The sequence below is a fragment of the Chaetodon trifascialis genome, chromosome 15, assembly GCF_039877785.1.
Source record: "Chaetodon trifascialis isolate fChaTrf1 chromosome 15, fChaTrf1.hap1, whole genome shotgun sequence".
NCBI lineage: Eukaryota > Metazoa > Chordata > Actinopteri > Chaetodontiformes > Chaetodontidae > Chaetodon > Chaetodon trifascialis.
In genome coordinates, this window is record NC_092070.1 from 18,102,087 (window position 1) to 18,129,238 (window position 27,152).

At 41.8% G+C, this 27,152-nt stretch overlaps 1 protein-coding gene across 4 annotated transcripts; it reads left to right on the top strand.

The window, feature by feature from the left end:
• Positions 1-328: 328 nt before the first annotated feature.
• On the top strand, positions 329-27,095 carry pbx4 (pre-B-cell leukemia transcription factor 4). 4 transcript variants are annotated; one of them, XM_070981461.1, is made up of 10 exons: positions 752-1,063; positions 3,411-3,524; positions 5,118-5,191; positions 18,722-18,966; positions 19,384-19,574; positions 19,733-19,868; positions 19,988-20,144; positions 21,899-21,969; positions 22,931-23,017; positions 23,796-27,095. In XM_070981461.1, the coding sequence occupies exons 1-10, from the start codon at positions 879-881 to the stop codon at positions 23,883-23,885; spliced, it is 1,350 nt and encodes a 449-aa protein (XP_070837562.1). In that variant the 5' UTR covers positions 752-878; the 3' UTR covers positions 23,886-27,095. The 4 variants fall into 4 exon arrangements, with proteins under 4 accessions (XP_070837565.1, XP_070837564.1, XP_070837562.1 ...); XM_070981463.1 differs by lacking the exon at positions 21,899-21,969 and having other exon boundaries at positions 332-1,063; XM_070981462.1 differs by lacking the exon at positions 3,411-3,524.
• Positions 27,096-27,152: the final 57 nt, after the last annotated feature.

The following is a 27,152-nucleotide window of genomic DNA, read 5'->3' on the forward strand; positions in this document are numbered from 1 at the left end:
CCTATATTGATCAGAAAAATTGCTTTCACTAATTATAAGAGGACAAGCAATACTGGTGACGTAAGGGGTTATCCATTTGTAATGGCCGTACACGAGGAGAATCTTGTCACCTGGAGGAATAATGCAGTTATAGGATGTGGAACGTTATAAAATTTATATTTAACGCATTTTACCAACGTTACACCTGTTAAAAGAGAGATTAACACCAGCATGTCCCTCTTACAATATGCTGCCGTCTACAGTCTAACCTGCCCGTGTGCTCGGGTCTATGGTGATACGAGTTCAATGGTCAACGCTACGCACACCGCTCGCGCAGCCCAGCACATCCCACATACTCGCGCGACATCAATAACAATGGCAAACCATAGTCTGTTATGGTAGGAGATATCTGATTGGAGCTACACGTTCCGAAAGCTTAGTCGCTGTGTTAACATCTTATTTCTTTTTGGAATTGGCGTGTTTTGTTTTTGCACAAGAGTGTCCGTCTATTGCTATATTCGTCGTTTTTAGATTTTTTTTTTTTTTTCCCGAAAATGTGCGAGGCGCTGTTGGCAAGCTCACACAGTCTGTGCATGTGTGTCCCTGCTGCTTTTCTGCTGGGCTACAGCTACTAACCTAGCTGCTTTTCACTCGGTGGTTAGCTAACGTTAGCCTGGCCGCGTTTATTGACTTGAGGGGAAAACACACGCGAATGTAAAGTGTGCTTGTGCGATCTGTTTTTATGACAACAGTCCTTAACTATTTTCTAATCGTTGTTGTCGGGTACGCCAAGAAGTGTTGTATGATTTGTCGTAGAAAATACTTTGCTGGCTAGCTAACAAGCTAGCTATTTGTGTGTATTCTTCGACTGAGGAAAACGGCGAGTTTTCTTTGAAAGTATGGATGACCAGACCAGGATGATGACGGGTCTCACCGGACTCGGTGGACTACAACAAGCCGATGTCGGTGACCCAGACTCGGTCAGGAAACAGCAGTCCCTCGGTCAGCCTCAACAAGACATAGGGGATATCCTACAGCAAATAATGGCCATCACCGACGAAAGCCTGGACGAAGCACAGGCCAGGTAAGACGGGCGAAGAGCCATTTTCCACACAAGATAGCTAAGCTAAAGTGCGTTGTATGTGTCTTATTTTTTAATAAAACACAAGCGTTTCTGAACCGCTCACCAAAGGTAATGCATAATTGTAACATTAATGCAACCCCAAATTAGACTGTATTTTACTGCTGAACCAGTACGTGTAGTTGCAGAATAACTTGTACACCCACATTACTGTGCTATTGTAGTTGGAAAGGGGGCTCTTTGTTACTTCCAATCGTGCTTTATTGTAAACTCCAATTTGTAAACATGCTCACCTGGTTGAAGTACGGCGGTAAAGTTAATTGGTTTATCAAAGAAGTTTTAAATGAAAAAGTTTCAGCTTTCTGTTGAGGCTGTGACGATGGTAGCCCTACAAAATGTCCCAAACCACTCGTCTAACACTATAAATGTATATACGTTGCATTTATCTTTTGGTTTTGATAAGAAATTGTAAATTCATTAGACTGCGGTTATATTTTAGGGCTTTCATGAACCTCTCCGTAAAGAAAACAAATGTGAAATATTTCAAGAGTTTTTTTGTAAACTTTCACTTGGCTCATAGGACAGTATAAAGTTAGTGACGTAAATTTCCCTTTCACACCAAATATCAGAACTATCAAGAAGTACTACAACAACATTCAAAATGCTCTCAAAGATATTACATGTTTTTAAGTTGCTTGAATCAGAGCAATCTGAGCGAAATTAGGTCTTCTGGTCATGTTGCCAAAGCTTTCAAATATTACTACTTAGATTATGCCCCATTAGATTTACCTAATTATAACAACATGTATCTGAAATGCTGTTCCACATCAAATGAGTGTCAATAACATTAGTCATTGAAATGCAAATGAGTGGATATATTAAGGTAAGGGTAAGGATTACTCAATTGTCCCACGTATCAGCCCAGTGCTGTCTGTGATGACAGCAGTCATTCATTCATGTGACTTATCACTTAATGTTTGTGTTAGTGGTATTTTCTACATATCATTATTGTAGAGAGTATGCACTGCAGTGAGCAATTGACCCGGACTCATTTGCCATGTGGCTCAAGGAGCATAAGGTCAGTTTCAGATGAAGCGTCAGTATTTCAACAATAGACAACCGTCCACTGCAAGACTGTGGCCACAGTGTGATGTGTCATTAGCTAGTGATTTTCCACCCAACATTTGACCACCTGGTTCTCTTAATTAATTCACTCCTCTTTCACTCCCTCCCTCCCTGGTGTTCATCCTTTTCATTGTGTGCTGGGTGCAATCAATTCTCCTATAATGTGTACGCGAGTGCAGCTGTCCGCAAATCGAGTTTCTATTAATGAGATGGTGGTGAGGGGGAGGGATGACGCTATACCAGCAGCCTATGAACACTGGGATTTTACCTTTTCTTCAGTACAAGTTTGAGGACTTAATCAGGCCTTTTTTCACGAACAATTGCAGGCAGTTTTGCTTTGGAATATTTCCTGTAGTTCCTTATTTTTTTTCTTTTCCCAGTTTCTTTTTCCTTTGTGATTTGTGCTGACCATTTACACAGGGCTGTACTTTGGTGAATCAGATAATGTAAATTGCAACTATTTGGATTTAAAGGACCAATTATAGTGTAGGAAATAATGCAGCAGGTCAAATATTAGATGTTAACAGGCTATTCTGCAAAACTAATTAAAGGTGTGGCTGCTTCGGAAGTGCCAGAGGTGTCCTTGTTGTATGCTTGTATTGATCTAAACTCCCACTCAGAACATGTCCTCATCATGCCATCTATGTGCTGGATATACTAAAAAGAATGCAGCCTATTGTCAGTTCAGTGGGCTGGATATAAATTGTGTGGCATGTACAGGTCAAATCCTTGATGCTGCATAGAATATAATCAATAGAGGCAGTTCTGATGATAAAATAGTAATCTTCTGAATGGTATGTGTTTAGCATTAGCTGGCAGACTAGCTTGCACAAAGTGTGCAATTGTTATGCTGTTTGCTAATTTGTTTCTCAGGTTTACATCAGGTAATAGGCCAAAACAACCAGATTTCAGGACTACACACAGTATGTTGTTAGAAATGGGTTGCTAACATGTAGTAGTCGGTATGTCCTAAAATGTGCAGTCTTTATCAACATCATACTTAACTTTGATCACATTTGTCACCCACGCATCAATCTTTCCCTTGGTCACGATCTACAAATTAATGTGCGAGGTGGCTCACATGTGAGCATGACGCCCTTGTCGTGCAGGGTGACAGTGTGTTGGGATGGGGAGTGGTCAGGGCAGCGCAAGAACTCGGTGTTGCAGAGTACACTTCCTGCGCACCATCCGCCCTCATCCTCTCACCCTGTCGCCATATGTTCAGATGCTGGCCAGAGGAATCGCCGGCGCATTGGGGTGGATCAGACGACCCCACAGAGGGAGGGAGAGCAGGGGGGGGCATGGCAGGGGGTGGCCTGCCACTCAACTTCCAGCACAGGTCAGTACAGGACCGCATGAGCACCTCCTTCTCCCCCTCCTGCTCATACCCTTCATGCTGAAGGCAGCCCTCCCCCCAACTCAAATCCAGCAGTGACAGAATTGGTGGACAAAATGACATATTTAATGCTCGACACATAACTCTTTACATCATAGTGCCTCAATATTCTCACAGAACGGCAGCCTTTCGTGGCATATACAGTAGGCGCACTATTACCTAGTCCCCATTAATACTGCAGTGGACATTCACAACTGGAATTGGTGTTGAGGTCAGGTGTAGCCAAATCATATTCATCTGTGGTTGTTTTTAATGTGTTCTTGGCAATGTTATTTGAAAAAGAAAATCTTTTTTTGAGGGTGATCATCAGGTTTTCCATGTTTCATGTTTTCCAACTCATGGTCATCAGAAATGGAGTTCTCATGCTGGTTTTGTTTTTGTTTTTCACTTGAACTTTAAGTGTATGTTGCACTTTTTCAATGAAATATTAAAGTTGCTACTGAAACCTGTTGTTGCAATAAATGATGCCTGTTGTTGTTTGTGAAACTGTCCTTGGAACATCTCAAATTCTCGTCTTAGCTCTATGTATAGGAGTCATCATTAAAAATACAGGGGGTGCGCAGGATTACAGAAACATTATTACAAGATAATGAAAAGTTACAACAATGCTGCGGACCACGGCCACACAGTAACCGTAGAGTTAATAAACACCTCGCTCGCTATTGTTTCAACATTAATGGAACATTTAGCCACACAGGTTTTGTAAAATGTATTACATGCTTAGTTACATGTTTTTGTTATGTGTGCCTTTTTGAATGTGGAAAAAAATGCACACTTTTAAAATGTAGTTATGTGTGCTCAGCTACTAATGCACTGTCACTTGGATGTAATTGGCGTGCACTGTCAGTACAGTAGTTAACATCAGACACTATAGTGTGAAGTCATTTAGGGTCGTATTAGGATTGGGGTTTTGTGTCAGCATTCCAGTCTTACACGTTTTAATAGTAAGCTGTGTGGGTGCCTGGCAGTGTATCAGCAGGAAATTTTGTTGCAAAGGTGTTCTGATTTGATTACGGTGAACTGTAGAAGTTTTGCCTTTTCTCCTTTAATTGCTATTAGCCTGTTTGGCAATAAAGAGAACATCTCTGATTAAATTAAAAATGCAACTTAATCCTAATCCTCTCTATCAACTCGCCATCTACTTGCATGGAACAAGTCTCTCTGTAAGGGTTAGAAATTAGATTACTGTGTATTAACTCTGGAATCTGCTGCTCAGTAATGATGACCTTGAGGTTTGGCATCATTACCTGTCCCACAGTGCAAATCATCCAAATGACAACATTACTCTTGCCAGTTCAGATTGACGCATCAGTGATGTTTCTGCACTGATAAAGGCATTTGGCTATTGGAAATGCCTTTGAACAACATGGCTCTGTCCTGCTGTGTTGCATTACACTCTTGAAATGCTGTATGCATAATACATACAGTTACTCTACCTGTTTAATGGGGGAGGACATGGTATGACTTGAGATGGAGGGCTGTTTATCGTAATTCTCCTCGTTCTCTCCCTCTCTTATTCCCTCTTCTCTCTTACAGGAAGCATGCCCTGAACTGTCACAGAATGAAGCCAGCCCTCTTCAGCGTTCTCTGTGAGATCAAAGAGAAGACGGGTGAGTTTCTACTTCAGTCGTTCTCTTTGTGTTCTCCAGTCTGCACAGGTTGTAACCTAGTGCTGAGATATAGTGTGCCTTTGCTCCACTTTCCCTGGGACCAAGTTACTTTTTTATTGGCCTCCCAACTCTTATCGATTGAATTTGTTGTAGAACCAATTTAGCTGAATGTATTGTATATGCTTTTGTTCAAGATCTTTCTAAACACGCATTTCTGTTTTTTTGGCCTAGTAATTGTAGAAACTTAATCTATTTTTGGCCCCTGTCCAGATTTCACACTGACTGGCTGAAACTAATCTTAGTTGATCGGTGCCTTTGAAACTTGAGTCAGACTGCAGAACATGCTGCAGAACGTGCTAACAAGTGAGAGTTCACATTCTAATTTATCAGATTTAGAGCAGGGTACTGAACTTCCATGTTTTAATGGAACTGACTGAATTGCTCAAAAAAGAAAGTTCTATAAAAGATGCCTTGTCATATTGTACTAAATTTCAGTGCCTAGAGAGTAACCTCATCAGCATCAGTAAGCCAATATGCATGCAGCATGTCTGTACCAACGTCTAATAATTCTGGTGTTTGGAGGCATGCAGGAAAAACGCTACATTATTTCCAGAGACGCGGCTCGTGTGCATGTGTTGTTGTATTTTGAGAGGTTTGACTACAGTGTTTGTCACATAGTTGTAAAAATGTCTAAGAAGAGATCAGAAGTGTGGGTCCATTTTATCAGGCTCGATGCCAATAGCACACAATGCAATATATGCAAAAAGGACATTGTTGCCAAGACCGGCAACACAGCAAATTTGATGAAACACTTGAATGTGCGTGGAATTCATTTAAGAGCAGAAAGTTGCTCCATATCCAACTGCAAGAAGAAGAATGTTCTGCAGCAGTCTTCCATTAAGCATTCAAAGGTGCATGTTTTTTTGATTAAGTAAACATTATTATAATAGGAGCAGTGATTAAAAGTGGGATCCAGGTAATGCCAGATATTGTTTGTGTGTAAACTGCTTTGAGTGGAGAAATGTCATGGTGCTGGAACATAAACTGGTTCAGACAGACGGCTTCTAGGGTAACATGTATTTTTCAACCTGGACCCTATTTTTTGTGTCTTAAGTGACAATTTTTTGAAATTGGTCTTGTAGCCACAAAAAGGACTGCAATGTAATCCACTGTTTTTGGCGCTGACAGGCTGAGATTTTTATTGTAAGTGTCTGAAAACGTAATGGAAAAGATCCCTAGAGATAAAGACCCTTTTGCTGAAGAGTACAGTCCTTTTTGCTTAACCAGAAACAGCAGTTGTATCACTTTTGTCAAAGTTGCTAGACTATTAACAGAAACTTTAATGTAATCCTTGTAAAACACACTTCATTTAAACTTGGCAGAAACAAAATAAAACTCACCAACAGTCTTGGTTAGTCTTCCAAGGGTTTCAGCAATCACCAACTCTGATTTGGTCTAATAATCCCTTAATTCACTGAGTGAGATGTGAAAATATTCTGGCTCTAAATGCTGTTTTTCTCTGCTGGTTCTCTGATGTCCAATCTCTTCTTTTGCTCCTCTCTCGATATTTTCAATGAAAATGAAAGTGAAATAAGGGTTTATTTCGCGTCAAGCCTGGAGGGGTTACGTTGAAGCCTGTTTCGCTACTGTGGGCTGCAGCGCTCTTGTTCATCACTGGACCAGTTTAAAAAATGATTGTCCCCATCGGTCACATAGATACAAGAACATGGGAAAATAGGGTCCAGGTTGAAAAATACAGAAATTACCCTCTAAGTTAAACCTCATTGTGATAAATAGGTTATGATTTTTTTATGTTATGAAACTGCCTTGAGTGTGTAAAAATTCCAAGGAGCTGAAAAATAAATGCAATAGTTAGACTGTAATGTGTAATGTAATTTTCCTTTCTTTAAAATGGATTTTATAATGTTGGTATCGAAAAAAGTATAATTCAGGAACCAGTGTTGAAGTCGAGGTATCACTACCGGTATCAGAATTTTTTAACAAAATAAGATTGCAATTTTGTTATCCATCTTGATCTGGAGTGCCTGAAAGCAGAAATATATCCTGCTTGGTTTGAATTTTTTTTGCCTTATTGTCAGTTTCCATCTCAAATGATAAACAGTAATGTAACAAAAATTATGAATAGTTCAACCAACAACCCCTCACAATTGATTGAATATCACTGCAATATTTACTGTGTCATGGCATACTGCAACTACCACTGCTACAAACTATCATATCCTAATTAGCAGATTAAAAAATCAAACCTGATCCCGACAGTTCATGCACAGCTAGCTGACAGCAGGCAGATATGGAAAACTCCACAGGGGTTATTGCTTTACACTCAAAGTGTTATGCTATTTCAGTACAAAGAGATGTTCTTTGCTCCCGCATTGTTAAAAAAGCTACACCACACAGTGTAGGGTAACTGTGTGTTGAGAATAAATTGCTATACACATCAATGCAGTACCGTCATGCAAAGCAACAAGAAACTAATCCAGCACTGTCTTAACAGATAATGCTGAATTTCAAATACACATGATCTGATGGATATTATTGCCTGTGTAAATATCTGAGATTTGCTCTTATGTGCGAAATTATTCAAAGTAAACACGTTGCTTGTTTTCTTCTTGTTAGCTATTCGAGTCAGCTATCTGACAGATTCTAGTGTGGTTCAAAGGAGCAGGCCTGGGATGGATGGCAGATTGATGGTTATGGTAGTGTAAATGGGGTGTGTTTTTGAATCCTCTCTCTCTGCCAGTCTCTCTCTGGTCTTGTCTTTCTATGTGCTTTTCCCTCTTTCACTTGCCTCCTGTATCTGCTAACAGCAAACCTCTCTTGTTCAAATACAATTTGAAAATGCTGCACTGCTGCCTGTTGTGGCCCTCTGTCAATAATGTATTATTGCTCTCCAGTGATTGGACAAAAGTAAAGGCTAGGCTTGAGTGAGTGGGGCAGGGTACACTGTTTCCCAGGCAACCAGTGGTCTTATTTACCCTAATGCCATTCACTTTGATTTTCACATTTAGTCTCCCAGCAAACTAGACAGAGGGTTTGTGAGTACTCCTACAGTAAGCTGAGCAGGAAAAACAGACAAGGCACGGAGGTACAGTGGGGTAACAAAAGATTCATGTTTGAGGTGACTATGCCAGCCATGAGCTCTAGACATCTTTGGTTTTGCCTATACTGTGTTGGCCATCTGCCACGTAGTGCCCTCCTAACGGCACTGTGTACCTGCTCTGGCATTTCTCTGCTACTCCATCAGACCCCCTGCAGGCCCCATTATATGCCTGTGGAATGTCAACTGACTTCTCTTCAGTGCAGCTTGTAGAAGACCCAATCAGTAATCCTCTAGTATCTCCACAGATTTTCTGCAGTATTTTTTTCACAGACAAACATGCACTTGTGTTGGCACACACACATACACACTCTGTCTCTCTGGCACACATGCGCACACACAGAACAGGGATAAAAGCAAACTCGGTCTTGGGTCTACTCTTACTGCCTTGGTCTTGTCCTCTCCCCCTCCCTCTCTATGCCTCACTCCCATTCTTGAAAGAGAAGACTTGCTCTGAACTCGGGGCTTTGATATGGTAATGTAATGTTGGTGGTGGAGGAGGGGAGGTGGGGTGTGGGGGATGGGAGGTGAATTCCTCTGAGTGCTGCAGTTGGTTAGATTGTTTTCATTGTAAAGGAAATGTTCTGCGCTAATGCCAGTACCCCCTCTCACCGCCACCACCACAAAACACCCCCCATTTTACAACAGTGGCTGCGTTGTCTTGAGCTCTCACATTAAACATGACCTCCATCTGCGTGAAATTTGATTCTTGTTAATACTTTATTAAAGATACACTCCCAAAAAGAAATTTAAGCACTCGGAGAGAGACGGGAAATGATCAAAGTTGAGAGCCAGTGGCTTTGCTTCAACTCGGTTCTGTTCTCCCTCGCTCTCATGGGTATTTGCTGTAAAAATAGCTCTTGGTGCAATGGGACAGCTTATGCCAAAATCTCTCACAAGCCACTGCAGTTACTCTCAGAAGTTTTTCATTTAGTTTGGGCATGTTTGAGGCATTTCTCCTTACTTTCATGCATTCCTTGTGCTTTACACATGACAACAGTCAGTCTGTCACTCACTCTGTTCTGTCACCCTGCTCAAGTCTCTCTTTTTCAAGCCTGAACATTCCCTGTTGTTTATTTTTGGACAGGTTTTAAATGAAAATAAAAATAGTTTTTCAAGTGGAAATAAAGCTACGGTATACCATTTTTTTTAAGCTTGGAAGTGGCAAAGGGTATTGCTCCCTCTCAATTGGACAAGTTCACACCCCAACACTTCCCACTCATCTTGATAAGCTGTCTGATAAACAACTCTGCGGGATAATGCTGCTAGTTGGCTGTGCAGAAATAGCGGCACAGTGGCCAGCATCCTACCTATCCAAGGCTGGAATGGCTGGCTCTGTGTCATCTCTTATTGTTAAAAGTTAATGTGTCAGTCACCATTTTATGATTATGCATGTTTCTGAACGCGACTGCTCTCATGGGCCATGTATCCCTCAGCAGCAACAATGAGTGTTTCACAACAAGGACATCCTCATGGCGCGTAGCCAGTGTGATGTTAACTTGAGCCAGTTGATTGCTCTGTTAGGTGCCCAGTTATGCCAATGTCCTAACAATGTGTCTGGGGCCCTGGTTATTTGCTGTCTGCCTGTGCAACAGGCCTACTCCCTTCTCTGTGTTTTCTGGACAGCCTCTGAGTTGGTCAGAGAGTTTTTTAAAGAGCTGATACATTGTCTGATTCCTGAAATGATGTTATATAATAATCTTCAGCATAATCCAGTATTTGGTTGAAAATTAACATAATTCCTCGTTTGTTTGCTTAATGTGACTGATATTTATCCATGTTGGATGGGGGTATCTTATTTACAAGCACCAAAATCTCAGTTGTTGCATGCCAGCAACACTTAGCTTGTGGCTAGCTGACAACTCATCATCACATCCTATTAATGTTTTGACAAGATGGATGTAGGGTAAGATTTAGCAAACTCGATGAACTCACTCTCTGGTTAATACTTTTTCAATGTTACATCTGGTTACATTTGATATAAACGCTTGTCCCATTTAATTCTGATGGCTTATCAGTGAATACAAAATGGGCGAACAGGGATGGAGAGAGTATCCGAGCTATTAAACAACGGGTGTTAAATTGGCTGATTGGGTTTGTAGTTTTCTTGCAAACCATGTAAGTTCCTTAATCAAATTATTACCTTTCCTGGGTATTCACAGCACTGAAGTTGTCTTGATGCATTACAACACCATTTCAGCAACCAAACGGCCCCAATTACATGTTAATTGAATTACAGCATGACCGCTATTGTTAGAACACCAAAACAAAACAACACTGTTAAGAGTCACACATAGTTGCCACGGCCAGAATAAACACATCCCAAACTTTTTACAGCCTGAAAGGTCATTTGAATTTGTAGATGTTTTTATTTCAGAGGCCACGAATGAAAGTTGACAGCAAAATATCACAAACCAGTGTCATCCTGTTGGTAGCGCACATTTGTTTGTTAGGAAACACACATTCAGCATCTCATGTTTGATTTAGACTTTGACAGAGCGCTTTACATAAAGTCGAGAGAATCACATGCCTCATTAAAGAAACTTAATTATTATTAGCTTTCAAAGAGCTCAATTCAGAACAGAGCCCTAAAATTTTATGAGTTGTTCGGAACCTGTGGGATGTCTTTTATTATATTTTTATGAGGGAAAGCATACAGTGCCTTTTAAGCCAGAAGCGATAATAAGATAAAAATAGTTTGTGGCCGAAATGCGACCTTTGAAGGTACCAAACCTGAATTTTCTGTTCTATCTATCACTGGGGTCTTAAATTAATGCAAATATCTCACTTAGTCAAATCCTCAGTCCGTTTATATTACTATGCAGTTTTGCTGGGTTATCTCATTGGCTTTTCAGGAATCTCTGTTGTGTTTTGTGGTGTCCTGCCACTCAATATTTTTTTTTCTCTTTCGCCTGCTCCTTTGCAGACGAGAATGAAAAAAGATAGTGTGTGTTGGGGTGGGGGGGTGGGGTGGGGAGGGTGGCGTGCAGGAGTGATACAGGGAGATTGATGAGGCAGTAAGAGCAGGAGTAATTACTCGGTGTCCATTCCCCAAGCCAGATTGGCAGACGGCTAATATCACACAGACCCCTGGCCCTGACAGACACACCACTGCCCCCCCTCACCCCCCAACTCAAACTGGGGAGGTAGAGCACCCCAACCTTCAACCGAGGCCTAATGGTGTGTGGGCTGATTTCCCCATGTGGTATTTTTGTTCTGTAGGAACTGGGCTTCTATATATTGACATGGGAAACTCCTGTCTGGGGTGTGTTGTAAGATGGGAAAAGCTCAGTGGAATTGTTCACCTGTACCTAAGACTGCTGCAACATGATTTTGGACCTGATTCCCTAAGAGCAGAGGTTTTGCTGTGCTGTCACTCAGCATTTCAGGGGAATCAGGGTAGCTGGATATGGATGACTGACTATAAAAGTTTCTAATAGTTCACAAGCATAACAGTATGGATTGGGTTAATGAATTGCATGATTATATTAGGACAACTGTCCATGTTGTCTGATCCAGTTTGCTCAAAACAATGTCACTATGACACCAGAACAGTAGGTTTACTGGAAGAGGAGTTAACGTTTGTTAACAGTGATCAAGCATTTGCCCGTTTGCTTGATAGCTGACACAAGTGGTGGGAGTTGTGAAAAATTTAGATTGAGATGAAGTGGAAACAAACTGAAATCAAAATTTATTTGGGCCGTGTTTCATTGGGGTTACCAAATTAAAGAGGTTAGCAAATAACACTCAGGGAGTGTTCACACAAGTACTGGTGAAAGACAATGTGGAAATTGAATTGGGCTGAGTGACATGATAGGCAAGGCACTGTGTTTTGCACACTCAAGGCTTACTTCGGATCCACAAATTCCCATCAATTTATGCCAACGACAAGAAACCAGAAATTATTGAGTGACCCATCCGTATTGGTCGCGGATCACCCACGGGGCAGACTTCTACCTCTTCATCTCATCTGCCCTCCCTCTCAGCATGTCTATGCCTCTCACACTGCTTATAGGCTTTGCTCTTAAAGGAAGCCAGCGTCTCTTTAATTAAAGATATGTAAATGTGGTCTCAGCTGGATTGCATTAGTTTGGTGGCAGTGGGGTGGGAGAGTGTCGGAGCCTGGCTCCTAATCCTGACTAATTAAGGATTAATTACAATTGATGGGAGCCTTCCACCCCTCTGCAGTAGGGCACATTGCTGTCCCAGACAGTATGTTTGTATATTTCACACCATGTCATAAATGCAGAGGAGAAATCGAAACGTCAGGGCTGCTGGTGGTGGTGGAGAGCTGGGGGTTGAGGGTTTCTGGTCACCACTGGATTAACAGTATGCATTAGGTATAGATGGATGATTTGATGTCATATTATTGTTTGCTAATCCAGTGTAAATCCATATTCTTGGAGGATGAAAGTCTGCCATCAGTATTAAATATATGTACTCAGTGTATGTGTAGGTTTGCAAAGCCAATTTAGGATACCCTTCTGTAAAACCACAGGTAGCCTGAATTGTTATCTTGACCATCCAGACATGTTATTGGCACAATGATTTTATTCCTTACAAACCCCTACATTGGACCTGTGCAGACTAACCATGTAGCCTCAGCTCTCTCTGGCACCATCTGACTGTGTCATAATGCTTGTTCACTTGTTATAAATGGGCACTGCTCTTCTGATCTATCGCTTAATTGCCACCTAATTTGCATAACAGTGCAAATTAACGACCTCTCAAATGAGCGTTCATTTTTCACAAAGTCTTTAGGAGCTCCTTAAGAGTCTGTGCTAATGAGCACAGGAGGCAGCTGGCCTGATGAGAGTTGACTGGGGGAAGATCCTAGCAGTGCTTTAACAAGCCTCCTGCTTAGGTGCTCTTCATCATCCTCCTCTTCCTCCTGTGACATTTCAAATTCTTCCTTCCATGTCTCTGTGTCTTTCTGTGTGTGCAGAACTGTAGTAAATTGGGGATATCGTGTTAAAGATTTAGTCACCGCTGCTCCACAATGCTTAATATATCCTTTTTAAATACGTTCGTTTTAGTGCCATATTGACACTGAAGTATTTTCTTGAAATATATCTTATATTGCTCAGTCACTGAAAGTAGTGGCGCAATGTGTGGTCCGCTGCTGGGTTAGGCTAGCAGTATGCTGCAAATTGAATCATGTTTTCTCAGATTACTGCTGAACACAAACTGTAAGGAAATACCGGTACACTCACTGTACTGTAACTCAAGGACTGCTTGTTTAGTGCTATCCATGCTATCTGGATGAGCTTGTGGAGAAAATCTATTATGAATGACTGTGTTTTGCATACACTGTCAGTCATACTTCATCGGATAAAATTTAGTTTTAAGTTGCGTGTTTTAATTTTGATATAATTAAAGTGAGTTGGTTCACACCTGATTTATGTTTTCACATTTTATGGGCCGTTTCACTACGCATGTGTTTGAAAAGACTGCACTTTCCATTTGTGAACTATGTGAATCTGGAAAAAAAAGTGTTTTAATGCCATGTTTTAGACAATCACGTGTTTACCAAGTTACTGCTTATGGAGGTGGCCAATAATTTGTGTCCTCTGGTCTTATTTTAATTCTGTTTGCTAATTTTTATTTCAGCATTGTCAGTCATTTTAAACGTGAATACAGCTTTTATTCACTGATTACATTTGTTTTTCGGCCTGCTTTTAATATTGACCCGTAAAAAAAACCCCTTTTTTTGGGAAAACTATGCATATGAATGATATGCATGCATATTCAGTAACAATGCAAATTGTGTGTGTGTGTGCGTGCGTGCGTGCGTGCGTGCGTGTGAGAGAGAGAGAGAGAGAGAGAGAGAGAGAGAGATAGGTGTGTTTATGTGTGATCATTCAAGGGGTATACACGTAGTCATCGCCTGGGTGTCGAAGCCTCTCTTCAGTTAATTAAGGGCTGATTAATGATGTGTTGGACTGAAGTGTTGTTTGCCCAAGGTGTGAGTTCTCCAATTCACACCTTAATCAAACCACACTAGAAATGCTTAGCTCTGTGTGTGTGTGTGTGTGTGTGCGTGCATGAGTGCGTGCACGTGTGTGTGTGTGCGCCAGACAGAGTAGGGGGCTGCGTGCAACAGGATTCTGGTGAACTACCCAAACAGATGCTGATTAGCGTGAGCTGCTTAGAGTAGAAATGGACATATGGATTAGACTCATTAAGTTGACTGTACTCAACAAAAACACCCTTTTAGAAGAATGTGGTACACACTTTTTATGTTGACTTTGCAGTAGAAATGTATCTGTTTCACAAAATTCATCAGTTCCCATCAGGGAAATGATTCATTTTTAATGCCATATTCTACAACTTGCCCAAGGTAACATTTTGAGTAACCCATACTATAGCAAAAAAGCATGGTAAAACAAAATGCTTTATGCACAGAGGAAAGTTGGCAATCAATTGTTATAACATGCTTTTTGTGAAGACAGTGCATTGGCATTAAGGTTCCCACTCAGATTGCTAAAGATCACTATTGACGATATGAGTGCATGTGATTTTGCATTTACTGACTTTACTGGATGACTAACTTTACATAATGAAGGTGACGTTTCTTTTTCAGTACATGATCAGAATTGGAAAAATAACTTTTTTTTTTTCAAAAACTTGTCGAGAGCCATGTTTCTTGGGCCCTGGAAACCAAATTCACCCTCATGGGTTTTAAGCAACTATCCACAGTGTCATGCATGGTTCAGGAGGAAATTTATTCTTCCCTTAGGTTTTATTTGTGAATAATAAAATTAGCAGAGGCAGAACTGGCCCCAGCTTTTATTTTTCCTAGCTTCATTTGTATTGCCCAGGCACTGTTTTATATCCTGCAAACAGTTTTAATCTTAATACATGGGTTTGCCCATCATATCTCCAGAGCTGCAGTTGAGATTTGTTTTTGCAGATTTTGTGAGCAAAATTTGCATATTCATGTAGCATATTTTCATTGTGAAAACCATCTTTCTATGGTGCATTCGCTTTATCTGAATTCTCTGTCTGTAATGAAAGGAAAAACTGATGTTTTCACAGTCCTATCTTTTCACTCTTTCGGGCTCGTTCGCTCTCTGGCACGTCTGTACTCGGGATTCTGTATATTTCTGTAGCCTCTCTCTCTTTCTGTCTCTTCCTCTCTCGCACACATATCTTCTCCTGTGACTCCTTTTTTTCAATTCTCCTTGGTTCTCCTTCTACCATCTCTCTCTCTCTCCTTACCTTTTTTCTCCTTTTTTTCCTTCTCTATCCTTCTCTCTCTCTCCCGCTCCCTTGCTCTCTCCCAGTGAAAGGCTGAGAATACCCAAGGGAGCTGATGCAATTAAAATGCTAATCCTGTCTGTCTACAGAGAGAGGGAGAGGGGGGGCTGACAGCATGAGGGATTGCGGCTCACATGGAGAACTCGACTGAAATGGAGAACAGAGGGAGGGGGGCACTAGGGGAGGTGGGTGGGGGTGCGCTGAAAGGGAGAGGGGGGAGGGGATGTGTGTTGGGGGGAGACAGAGTGAAAAAGGGGATGCTAGCGAGGGAAAAGACAGACAAGGATAAAGCTTGTGTTGTGAGCTGAGCAATGATATACTGACTGCGTTTAAGTCTTATCTATTTCTATGTGTGGAAGGCATTACAGTTAATGTACAGCACTACACTATTGCCTAGGTTATTCACCCTTACCAGCAACACTTCATATATCGTGTGTTGTGTCTGCACAGCACACCATTTCCACATTGGCTGTGCAGAAATGAGAATGATTATGTATGCAGTGAAAGCCCAGCTGGATACCCTGAATATTTCATAGTATGTGTTGCTCGCTCTGTCTCTCAATGCCACACAGCCCAGCTAGGGTGGTATCGTGTGCATAATGGTGTGATTTCTAAGAGCTGTGGAAGCAGGCTGTGGGCCTTAAGCTGTCTTCTTATTTAAAAAAGGGAATTTAAGTATCATTACTTACAGCGCTCTGAGTTTTAGTCTCTCAGTAACAGAACCAGCCCAGCGGTGATCTCAGGAGCCAGTTGCTGCAAGGAAATGCTGCTTAGACTTTGGAGAAAACCAGCCAGCCTTCTCTCAGACCTGTAGGGTTTCTTTTTTATTATCGTTCTTTGTATTTTTCTGGGGTCTCCTGGATGGTTTGTAAGTGGAAGACTTTTAGACTCCATGTTACCTGCACCCATGTCACATGGTCTTTTTCTGTGCAGTATCTCAACTCATCTCAACAGCTGCTATAATACTACTAGGCCACTAGACTGTGCATGAGTGCAATTGTGGGTAATCACAGCTTAATTGGAGTAATTAGGGGAATGTAGGGGCATTAGGCTACAGCTGGGTGCCATAATGAGGAGTGGGGGCAAAAGGGAGGGGGAATAGGTGAGAAGCTTCAAGAGCCACAGTTGCCCTCTTCATTGTAGGTCAGTTGTACGTGAAGGGACAGTGAAGAACAACCCCACACATGACTATATGCAACCAGAGCTGTCTGCAGTGAGATGGCCAAAATTTTTATCAGTACGCATGATGTTAAATTGGCACCAGAGCATAAGCAAAGTATCCAAACAATTGTGTAGGTTCAACAGGTACAAAACAAATACTTCTGGTCAGTAAATTAACTATAGGCTATCTGGCTCGGAAGTGCAGAGATCGTTAGTGAATGACTGAAAGGAAGGCAAAAGAGGAGGGAAAAAGATGGGCGAATCAGGGTCATTAGTTCAGGCGGCTGGGTCTGCTGCATTCCTGAGCCCTGAGATGGGGGAGCAGCAGAGCAGGAATGTGCCTTGGAGAGAGAAGAGACCTAAGCAGAGGGAAAGAAAAAGGCAAGAAGGAACAAGAAAAAAAAAGGAGGGGGGGTGAAAGTTGGACGCTTTGCTGTGAGAGGCCTTAAATGGTAGAGCAGACTCATTTATCAAATGAAGTTTGAAAACGCAAAAACTCGTCTAATCCACAGCACTTGGAAACTTTCAGCAAAACTGTTTTTGTCGTCATTTCTTTCACATCTGTTAGCCCTACAGTGCAGCTGCACTCATTTGTTAGCTCTGTCTGGCTGCAAACTTGTTTTTCAGCCTGACTCTGTATGGCATAACTTTGACGGCAATATCCAGACTCATAAGTTTGTTAAAGTTGTGATAACAAAAGCAGCACTGAATGAGTGAGTTCGTGCACCCCCTAACCTTTGATGATGACTAACTAGCGTAATCCTTAAAGAGGACAAGCGCCTAACCCAGTTTCCATTGGGATTAATCTTGTCATCCATATTGTTAGCGTCTGTCTCCTTCACAATCCTGTCTGGAGGTAAAAGCCAATTTAAACGCTCTTTAAATTGGCTTTTACCTCCTTAATGTAGTCTCCAATCACAAATATCAACATATGTGGATATAATACTTTTATAATACTACTATAATAGTTTAATTAATTAATTAAATCAGGAAGTTTCTCCATTCAAAAAAGTGGAACTGGTGAATGTTTGGCATTTTTTTGCTTGAAAAATGGAGGGAGTCAGTGAAATCAATTATCTAAATAGTTGCTGTTTGATTTTCTGTCTATTGGATTAATCAACTAATCTTTTGAGCTCTGATATTTTTCAGTTCGTCTGATTAACATTAAAATCATTCTGTGAATAAATGCGATGAAAGTAAAATTGGTACTGTAATAACCATGTGTGTGTATTTTGATTTACAAAAAAAAAGAAAAGGAAATAGTAGAAAATAATGTGCCGAAAACACTGAATTGTGATACCCGGTTTCTACTCTCACTTTCTGAAGTTGAATGATTGAGAAGCAAAAGGGGCAAGAGAAAATGTAGTTAAGTGTTAAAAGCTTCAGGCGCTGAAGAAAAGATGGTTGTCTGTTCTTAAAACTTTTCAGTAACAGAGTGCTGTCTTTAAGGGAGTGTGTGTGTATGTGTGAAAGAGGGAGAGAGAGATGAGAGCATGGCTGCAGGCTGACAGAGGTCCTGGTATAATGCAGTGGTGGGGAGCAGCAACTGATAACTATACTTATGGCCACTGGGGCTCATAGTGACAGCACATGCACTCCCATTACTGGTCCCATGCCTCATGCCCTTATCTCTGGCAGCCTGCCACAGAGGGACCACACTGCCCTCTGCTGTTTATTTAGAGGAAGTTCAGGCTCATTGAGAATTCAGCCAGGCGCTCATAGCAATGACTCAGGGGAGAAACTTGACTGGGTTTTGACAGGGCTGCACTTCTTTGAATTTTAGCAGTGATAAAGCATCTTCCTATGCACCTCCACAGTATTACCCTTCTCCTTGAAAGGAAATGTGTGGTCTGTCAGCTATCAAAAACTTTTGAACTAACAGGTTTTCTCAGCCCTAGAAATGTGTTCTGGCTTGAGCAAGATTTTAACAAAAATAGTTTTTTATCACCTTGCCTTCCTAACTCCAATGCTCTCTGTCTTCTCTTGTTCAGTGCTGAGTATACGAGGTGTGCAGGAGGAGGACCCTCCAGATCCCCAGATCATGCGGTTGGACAACATGCTGCTAGCAGAGGGTGTGTCGGGACCAGAAAAGGGTGGAGGATCTGCTGCGGCCGCTGCAGCTGCAGCTGCAGCAGGGGGCTCGCCCACCGACAGCAGCATCGAACACTCCGACTACAGAGCCAAGCTTGCCCAGATCCGCCAGATCTATCACTCTGAGCTGGAGAAGTATGAGCAGGTGTGTGCAGAGCAGACCTAAATGCTTGAGCATATACTGTTATCAACATATATATTAACATGTTATTATAAATTCAGTTTAGGTCAGGCAGTTAGAGTGAGAAAGATTTAATATGGTAAACACCATCCTGTATCAAAAGAAATGAACAGTAAACCGTTGTACTGTTGGACTTTGACCCAAAGGATTTTTTGGACTTTTTGCCTGTTAAATTGTTGAAATAATACTAGTAACTCACAAAGTTAGTATCTTCCTAATATCACATTTTAATCTAAAGGATGAGGGCATCCAATCAACAGAGGAGTCAGACAGCTGAAGCATGCATGTCATCATCAAATCGATGTCATGGCATTGGACAGAATCTGTGCTTTTTTTTTTTCTTTAGCATTCAACTCCTTTCTCTTTCTCTCCTTGGTCAAGGCCTGCAGTGAGTTTACCAACCATGTAATGAACCTGCTGAGAGAGCAGTCTCGCACACGGCCCATCTCTCCCAAGGAGATTGAGCGCATGGTGGCCATCATCCACCGCAAGTTCAGCTCAATTCAGATGCAGCTCAAACAGAGCACCTGCGAGGCCGTCATGATTCTGCGCTCACGCTTCCTTGACGCCAGGTCTGTCTGAGTGTGTCTAGCTGCTAGTGTCACCATCTGTGTGCATGTTAGATGCCTTGTTATTTTCTTGAGGGCTGAAGTGATGGAGGCATGTTGATGGTGTGTCAGCCTTTACATTCCAAGCATGTTGGTCATTATCTGTTCTCTCTGTGTGTCAGGCGTAAGAGGCGCAACTTCAACAAGCAAGCTACAGAGGTGCTGAACGAGTATTTCTACTCCCACCTGTCTAACCCTTACCCTAGTGAGGAAGCCAAGGAGGAACTTGCCAAAAAGTGTGGGATCACTGTGTCTCAGGTGAATTGCTGACCCCATTATTAAAGAGGACTCTCTAATTAAATTATTTTCTTTTAGTATACATAAAATTACATTTCAGTTGCATTTACAATTATATCTGATATCCATCTGTCCCTCAGGTCTCTAATTGGTTTGGCAACAAGAGAATACGCTACAAGAAGAACATTGGTAAGTTCCAGGAGGAAGCGAACCTCTACGCAGTTAAAACAGCCGTGGACGCTGCCAATGTGTCTGCGCAGGCCAGCCAGGCAAACTCTCCTGCAACGCCCAACTCAGGTACCACACGCTCCATCCCATCTACCCAAGCCCCACCACTTCTCATCAACAAACATCAGTTCCTGTCCAAACACATTCATTCTGACACACACAACTGAATCAGATTGAACCACACTATGTCTGTATGAACAGCTGACTTGAGTGTTCAAAGTACACTATACACTGCAAATGTTTTCTTAGCCAGCTGCCACACTTTGTGTTCAGAGTCATGTGAAATGATCCTATTTCTTTTACCATCTTCAGCCAACACAGTATATAACATACTGTGTATAATCAGAATCCTCGGTTGGGCAATACTATGCAGCATTGCCAGCTTTTTCCCCCTTCAGGGTGTTCTAGCTGATCTCACTTATTGTACAAGAAAGCGTTCGATTGTATTGTGTTTCTTAGACATATTTTTTCTAAACTTCATAAGTGGCTAATGTTTATTTTAATGTTGAACACTTGAAGTTGCTCCCCTTTCGGTTTTCTATCACGTAAAAGTCTTGTGCAGGACAGTTAGGACCAGACAGCTGAGGATCGTGCACTGTAGGTAGCTGTGGTCTTTGGTTGTCTGTCAGCCAAGATTTGCATTGATCTTGTGCTTGGTTTTGTGTGTCAGCTGCTTTTTACAACTGTTGTGGCGCGTGGTTCAGTGGGACTTATCAGATGCCTGCTTCCAGTGCTCTCTGCCCATCTCTTTCTACAAATCATCCCTGTTATATTTGCTCAATTAATAGCTTTTGTTGTGAGTTACGTCAGTCTTTGCATCTATCTATGTAGTACATTGTCTTACCTTTAAACAGCTATTCAACACACAGCACATATTAATAATATAACCCCAAAGGAACCTGAATGGGCCAGGTAAGTCGTGATGCAGATGTCCGGATTCATATAGTCAGTGTAAGTGGATAAGGAAATAAAGGAAAATGTTAGGGTAGTAAAAGGGTCCCTGGATGAGCAGATGTGTGCAGTCATCCATAGTTCATTCATGTTTGGTTGGAATCATGATCTGTATTGACGGTTTATTTTGTGTACGTTTCATCAATCTGTTAAACCAAATTTCCCAATTTAAACCGTTATTGTGAGATATGCGACAAGAATGTAATATGACTGCAACTTCTATAGGTAGACTCTAGATTCAGCTAGATATCTTATTAAAGTAAGGGTAGATTTGTACTGTAAGACCATAAGCCACCTCTTGAGTTTGTCAAAACTGGAGTAAACATTTAGGCTTCCAGCAAGAATTTCCTGAAGTGGAGAGTGAGCCAAATTTGGTCAAAGCAGACCACAACACGAGCAATGGACCAGCTGTCAGGAAGAAGCTGTCTGTAACTATCAGGCATTCTGAGCAGCAGTTTGTTTCGAGTGAACTGTCGCCTTTAAACGCCTCATGTTCTCCACTACTTTCAGATTGCCCCACCCCACCTGCCCTCTCTTGATTGTTGCGCACGATGAAGCCAAAGAGACCAAATTCACGTTCAACTTTTTTTTTTTTTTCCCCCAGTTGTTACACGCGTGTTTGCTCATATTGGATCTTTTTTTTTATTAATGGAAGCCAGGCTTTAGGCCTGTAAAATGGTCTTTTTTGGAATAAGATGGCTGAGAGCACTAACCCTCATACTGAAGCTGGTTATTAGAATTTACTTCTTCCAGTCAGTGTCCATGACCAGTCGTGACCTTTGGACCCCGTGGCACTGTGGTGGGGCTGATTGGATATTGGCTATATATATTGCCCGCAGGGTCACCAGGGTCATACAGTTTGTCTCACACAGGCGACGCCTACCTCGGCCTGCATTCGCTCAACGGGGAGGGTCTCAACATCGCCCCCTCTCTACAGCCGCAGGTATGCACTGAGGACAGCTGCAGAGTTGACCTCAATGCCGTTAACCCAGAATCCCTGGATACCCACCCTTAGCCTAGCTCCTTCCGACCTCGACCTCTCCTCAGATCCTGTCCTGACTTTACCTTTGATCCCATCGACTCCTTCCCCGACACAAACTGACCCTTCTTTGCTCTGTGCAGTGAGCCCTGAGGACCTTATGGCACTCGACAGGAACAGTGTCAGTTTGTTTAGGCTATTTAGATTTGTATTATTATTGTTTCTTAAGGGAACACAGGGTAGCTTGTACCAGTTGAAGGTCACTAGGGCTTCCCACAAGACTCTTGTAGTTGTCAACACAGAGTTGGGATTTTTCTATCTGGCGATTGAACCAGCAAGCCCTTTGATTAATGGTCAGTTTCTCTACCTGTAGGTTGTCCTGCCCCTCCAACCCTTCAACAACCCCCTGCCTTTTTAGTTCTCTGCCCCTCCACACATTCCTCCATCCCTTCTCTCCATATCTTCACCCCCTTTGTATACCAAGAAGCAATTTCCTCAAATTGTCTTTGTGATTGTTGTCTGTCAACGGACGTGCAGCTGTGTTGTTCTGGAGGGATCCACAGATTTCTGCTGTTAAGCACTACATAGTCTCAAATTTAACAAAAGTACAAGATTGAAAGTGGCTTCAGTTACAGTCTTTCATTGAAATTCGAGCAGACTTGTTTTAATGGAGAGTTGTGAAGTTGATGGGCGAGCCACAGTGTTTAGTGATCTGTTATTTGCATAGTAGAGTTCACCAGCAGGAAAGCAGTCACGAGTGAAACTGACGCATACAGTAGAGGTTTGTGGACATTGTCACTCCTTTGTTCAGCCTGTGGTTATTTAATAAAAACAGCTGCTAATAGCATCAGCCTTTGTTTAGTTGTCCAAATGTTGTGCTGAGGTTTGCATTTAAAAATGAGTGGGTGTGTTTTGTCTCTGACAGGTGGATACCCTGCACCGTGCTACACACCTGACGGGCGGCTATGAGGAGCTGTCAGGTAGTGGCCTCTACACCCCTCATCGCCTGGATGTGAGTGCCAGCTGAAAGCTTCTTTTATGGTGTAGCTGATGAATAATCAGTTTGTCTGTTCTGCTGTTTGCTTGAAATTAATTCAGGTCAAACTGCTGCCATAGTTGGACATTTTCCCCTAAAACTAGGATAGAGTGTATCGTATGCTGTACTGATTGTTGTTGATGTTGTTACATAACAGTTAAAGAACGTTGTAACCCTTTTTTTGCGATTTGACATACTATCCTCGAAATATCGAACAACTCTTACGTATTATCCAGATGTCCAAAGCAAAACATTCACTTTTAAACCAAGATGTCTTTAACTTTTTAAATCACAAAATCAGTGTTTTCTGGAATGTGACAGGAAACCAATAGCTGCTTCTTGCTGGGAAAGTACTTTAGAGGAAAATTTAATTTCACGAAATTCTTACTTGAGGCTGAAAAATCAGTGTGATTACATGTGCACAGTAACCAGGTTACAGTCTGCTCTCTCCTGTAAAGTGATTTCTGTACCCTGTGTCAGAGATTAGGAAAAAACAGTTTCTCTACTTTATGCTACAACATACAAGTAAATGTGGATCTATAGCACGTCTGACTCCTGAGTAACATGGTTACTCACAAACACACTGGATGTAATCAGCTGCTGTCGTGCCGTGTTTTAACAGATAGCTAGTTCAAAGATTGAAAACAATCTCGAGGCTGCATCGTTTGGAAAGTAAGCACAAAAAAAGCTGATTTCGACCAGTGAATCCAGAACTCCTTCTTCATGCAGAATCCTCTCTTCTGACTGTTCGCAGGCTAACAGCTGGCAGGACACCACCAACCCCCCCTCGGTCACCTCCCCTCCCGGTCCTCCTGGCAGCGTCCACTCCGACACCTCCAACTGATTCGGTGGCTCTCCCTGCCATCACTTCATCCCCACTGCGGTCTGCTTCGACTACCATCCTCTGTCCTCATTTTTCACTGTTCCCTCGTCTCTCAACTAGACAGCCGCACCAGGCTGCGCTCGCATTTCAAAAACACACACTGTGCTGGAACACAGGACAGCCGAACAGTAGTTAGGAGGGATTCTCCCTCCACCCCAGAGCTCCACTTCAGTGCTAGAAGCTCCTAAACTCAGAATACGAAGGTTGGAGCTTGCTGATGCTGAGGCAGATAGAAAGCATCTTCACCGTCAAGGACCTTTTGAAAACCACTGACCCAGCCGTGTAGATGATCATGATGTCTGTACATTATGTGTATATGCACGTTAACTTCACACAGTACTCACACAGCTTGTCCATGTGCTGTTGACCTCTGCACTCGACCCTTTGCTTTGGAAAACTGTGTGTGATTGCCTGTATCTCTTGAAGCCTTGGCGTTTGACAGCCAAACTGTTGATACGGATCACCAGGGAGCTCTGCTCACCTTGCTCGTACCAAAGTGCTGCCCCAGTAGTTGTCAACACACCTGTTCCTCCGAGATCACCCTCTGCCAACTCAACGCAAGACACTGTTGTATCTTCCAGTCCTTCTAGCTTGATGTTTCATTCTGTTGGAGATTTCAAAGTGAGGATCTGAGATGTGCACAAACGTGCACGCACCCTCCCTTCAATAACACACACCTCACAACTTCTCAGTCGTTTTCACAGTGAGCTGACATAAAAGATGTGTCAAGCACAAAAGTTAGCATCCTCGTTATGGGTGTCTCTACCTGTGAAAGGGTAGTTAAGGGGTTGTTCTAAACCGTACAGGACAGGTGATAATAGGGCTGGTGAGAAGGAAAGGGCAGAGGAGAATATCTTTGGTTGAGTGGATGTAACTGATAGCCCTTTTTGTTGCTAACCAATAGAGGGTGTTGGTAGATGGCTTGTAGACTTTACTTCTTGCTTTCTGTCCACTAGTTTATTTGATTGTAGGCTATTTTCTAATGCTGTTTCACCAAGAATGCACCAGCCACCACCAAAAATGAGCTCAATAAAGCATCTAAATGACATTTGGAGAAGGGTGGAAAGATTGTGGGGCATTGATGTGTTATTGGGACAAATGTGACATGAATTTAGAAACGTGACTGTCTTCCATGCATGTAGGACTTCTAGGCGTGATATTATTGTTTTCATTTAACCTTTCCGAGTTTTTAGCTTCGTTTTTATTAACAAAAAAATAAAGGGTATAATTATTACAGTCAGACCAAAAAGGAAAAAGTGCATCATGTATTGCAATGATGTGTGTGTCTCTGTGTGGGCGTGTGTACAGTGTTCTTGGGATGTCTTAGTCAAACTGGCTGGTGCCCTCTGACCTTTGTAAGCATTAGAGAGACTGGGTGCTCCCACCAGCCAATGACACACCAGGTGGGGTTCAACTGAGATCTCCTCCCCATCTTGAAACATTTAAGCTTGTGAGCCTGAGGCAACACACTACAACCTTCTGTTGTACCAAAACCAAAAATACCACGTTCAGCAATGTAATAATGCTACTCTGTGTCTCTCTGAAGTTGGCGCGCAGCCACCTTTTCAGTTCGAGGAGAGGAGGGAATTATATTTGTATCTGTGTCTCTCTGTGTGGTGTTGTCATGCCTCAAGTTGATTTGACTTTTGGGGTTTTTGTTGTGGGGCGTCATGGGAGGGTGGGTGGAGTGAGGACCGTCATATCACACCTGTATTTTGATTGTGAGCATTGAAGGTATGCTATCCCCTTTACCCATCTTTTAATACCTTCTGATAAAACCACAGCTATTTTGTTTTTTTAGTTCAGCAGCCAATTGGGCAAGGGCTTCTCTCTCTCCTCTGTTACCAAAAAAAGAGGCAGCACTGGGTGTAGTAAAACTCGTGTTCAAGACAAACCTGCAACGTTTTTGGGGATTTTAATTTTTTGGAACTATTTTATACATTAACTGTTATGTGAATAACAAAGCATTTTGATAGTAAGGTAAAGCCTTATGAAGATTTAAGCGTCAGTCACGACTTTGTTGAACCATGTTACAGAACAAAACTTGAGCTTATAAGCTGGTCACATGTGATATCCCGCATCTAATTACTTGTTTTGTTACTCATCGCAGTTCATACGAGCGTATCTTATGAATAACGTTATCACCACACCAAATTATCATCCTCCCCCTTTTTCTACCTGTTGTAATGGATGTCACTGTACAGTTTGTGTAATGTTTCAGTATTTTTTTTTTTTCCTTTTATAAACTTTGTTTGGTTGAGATGCCAGTTTTATTTGGCCTTTGTGTCACAGGATTCACGATAACTCTGTATCAATTTTGAATATTATTTAGGTCTTTTGTTACATAACCGGGAGACGATGTAGGGTTTACAGGTGGAACATTTGGTGCTGTGGAAAGATATTCGTTTCAATCGAGGCTCTCCAGTAGACTTCATTTGGTTCATTTTGCCCTATAGATTTATGGACCCCTTCCCATGTGATTCCCCTTCACTTTTCCTTATTTTTAAATGTTTTTTGAAAACAGCTTAAATTATTCCAATGGATTCCTAAATGAAGCAGTTTTGATGACGTGTAACTGTTGCTGGGCAGATTTATGTCGGCCCATGCATCTAAAGGTAAAGGTGCAAGTGTTTCCCGTTTTGTTGAAACTCTAAAATGTATTCAGGTTGTTAGAATATGAAAGAAGTACATTTGCGTACAACTGAGACAAAGGTTTTTTGACGAACTCCTAAATGGCAACTTAATTTAAAATAGTTCATTCTTGTGATGCCCTGAACCTGGAAGACGGACAGGAAGAGAGCAGAACTTCACATTAAAGCAGACGGTCGACACAACTTAGGTTTTACTCTCAGTCGTGTTTAAATCTTGTTTGGATTCTGCAAGTGACTAAATGACTTCCACAGCACCAAATGGCCTCTTAAACCTTTTTGATTTCTTTGTTTTTATTAGCATATTTGTATCTCCCCTCTTTCCTGTGTATTTACCCCTCTCTCTACCTCTGTCTTTCCATTTCTCTTGTATATAACCCCCACTGTTTTCAGACCTGTGAGTCTGTATGAACTCCTTTTATACCTCAACTTTAGAATTGTTCTAGAAAGAGTAAAACAAAAAGGAAGAATATGACAAATTGTAGTGTTCTTATTAGAAAATTAATAAAATGATTTAGTGTGATTTTTCAGTATTTGATTTCAGACTTTAGGAGTGTTTCATTTTATAATTTGTCACAAA

Bases quoted from the DNA above. Each gene is read 5' to 3' on its own strand.
- pbx4 (XM_070981461.1), top strand. From the start codon at position 879: ATGGATGACCAGACCAGGATGATGACGGGTCTCACCGGACTCGGTGGA. The intron at 3,525-5,117 runs GTCAGTACAGGA...TCTCTCTTACAG, and splicing joins CCACTCAACTTCCAGCACAG to GAAGCATGCCCTGAACTGTC. The intron at 23,018-23,795 runs GTGAGTGCCAGC...GACTGTTCGCAG, and splicing joins ACACCCCTCATCGCCTGGAT to GCTAACAGCTGGCAGGACAC.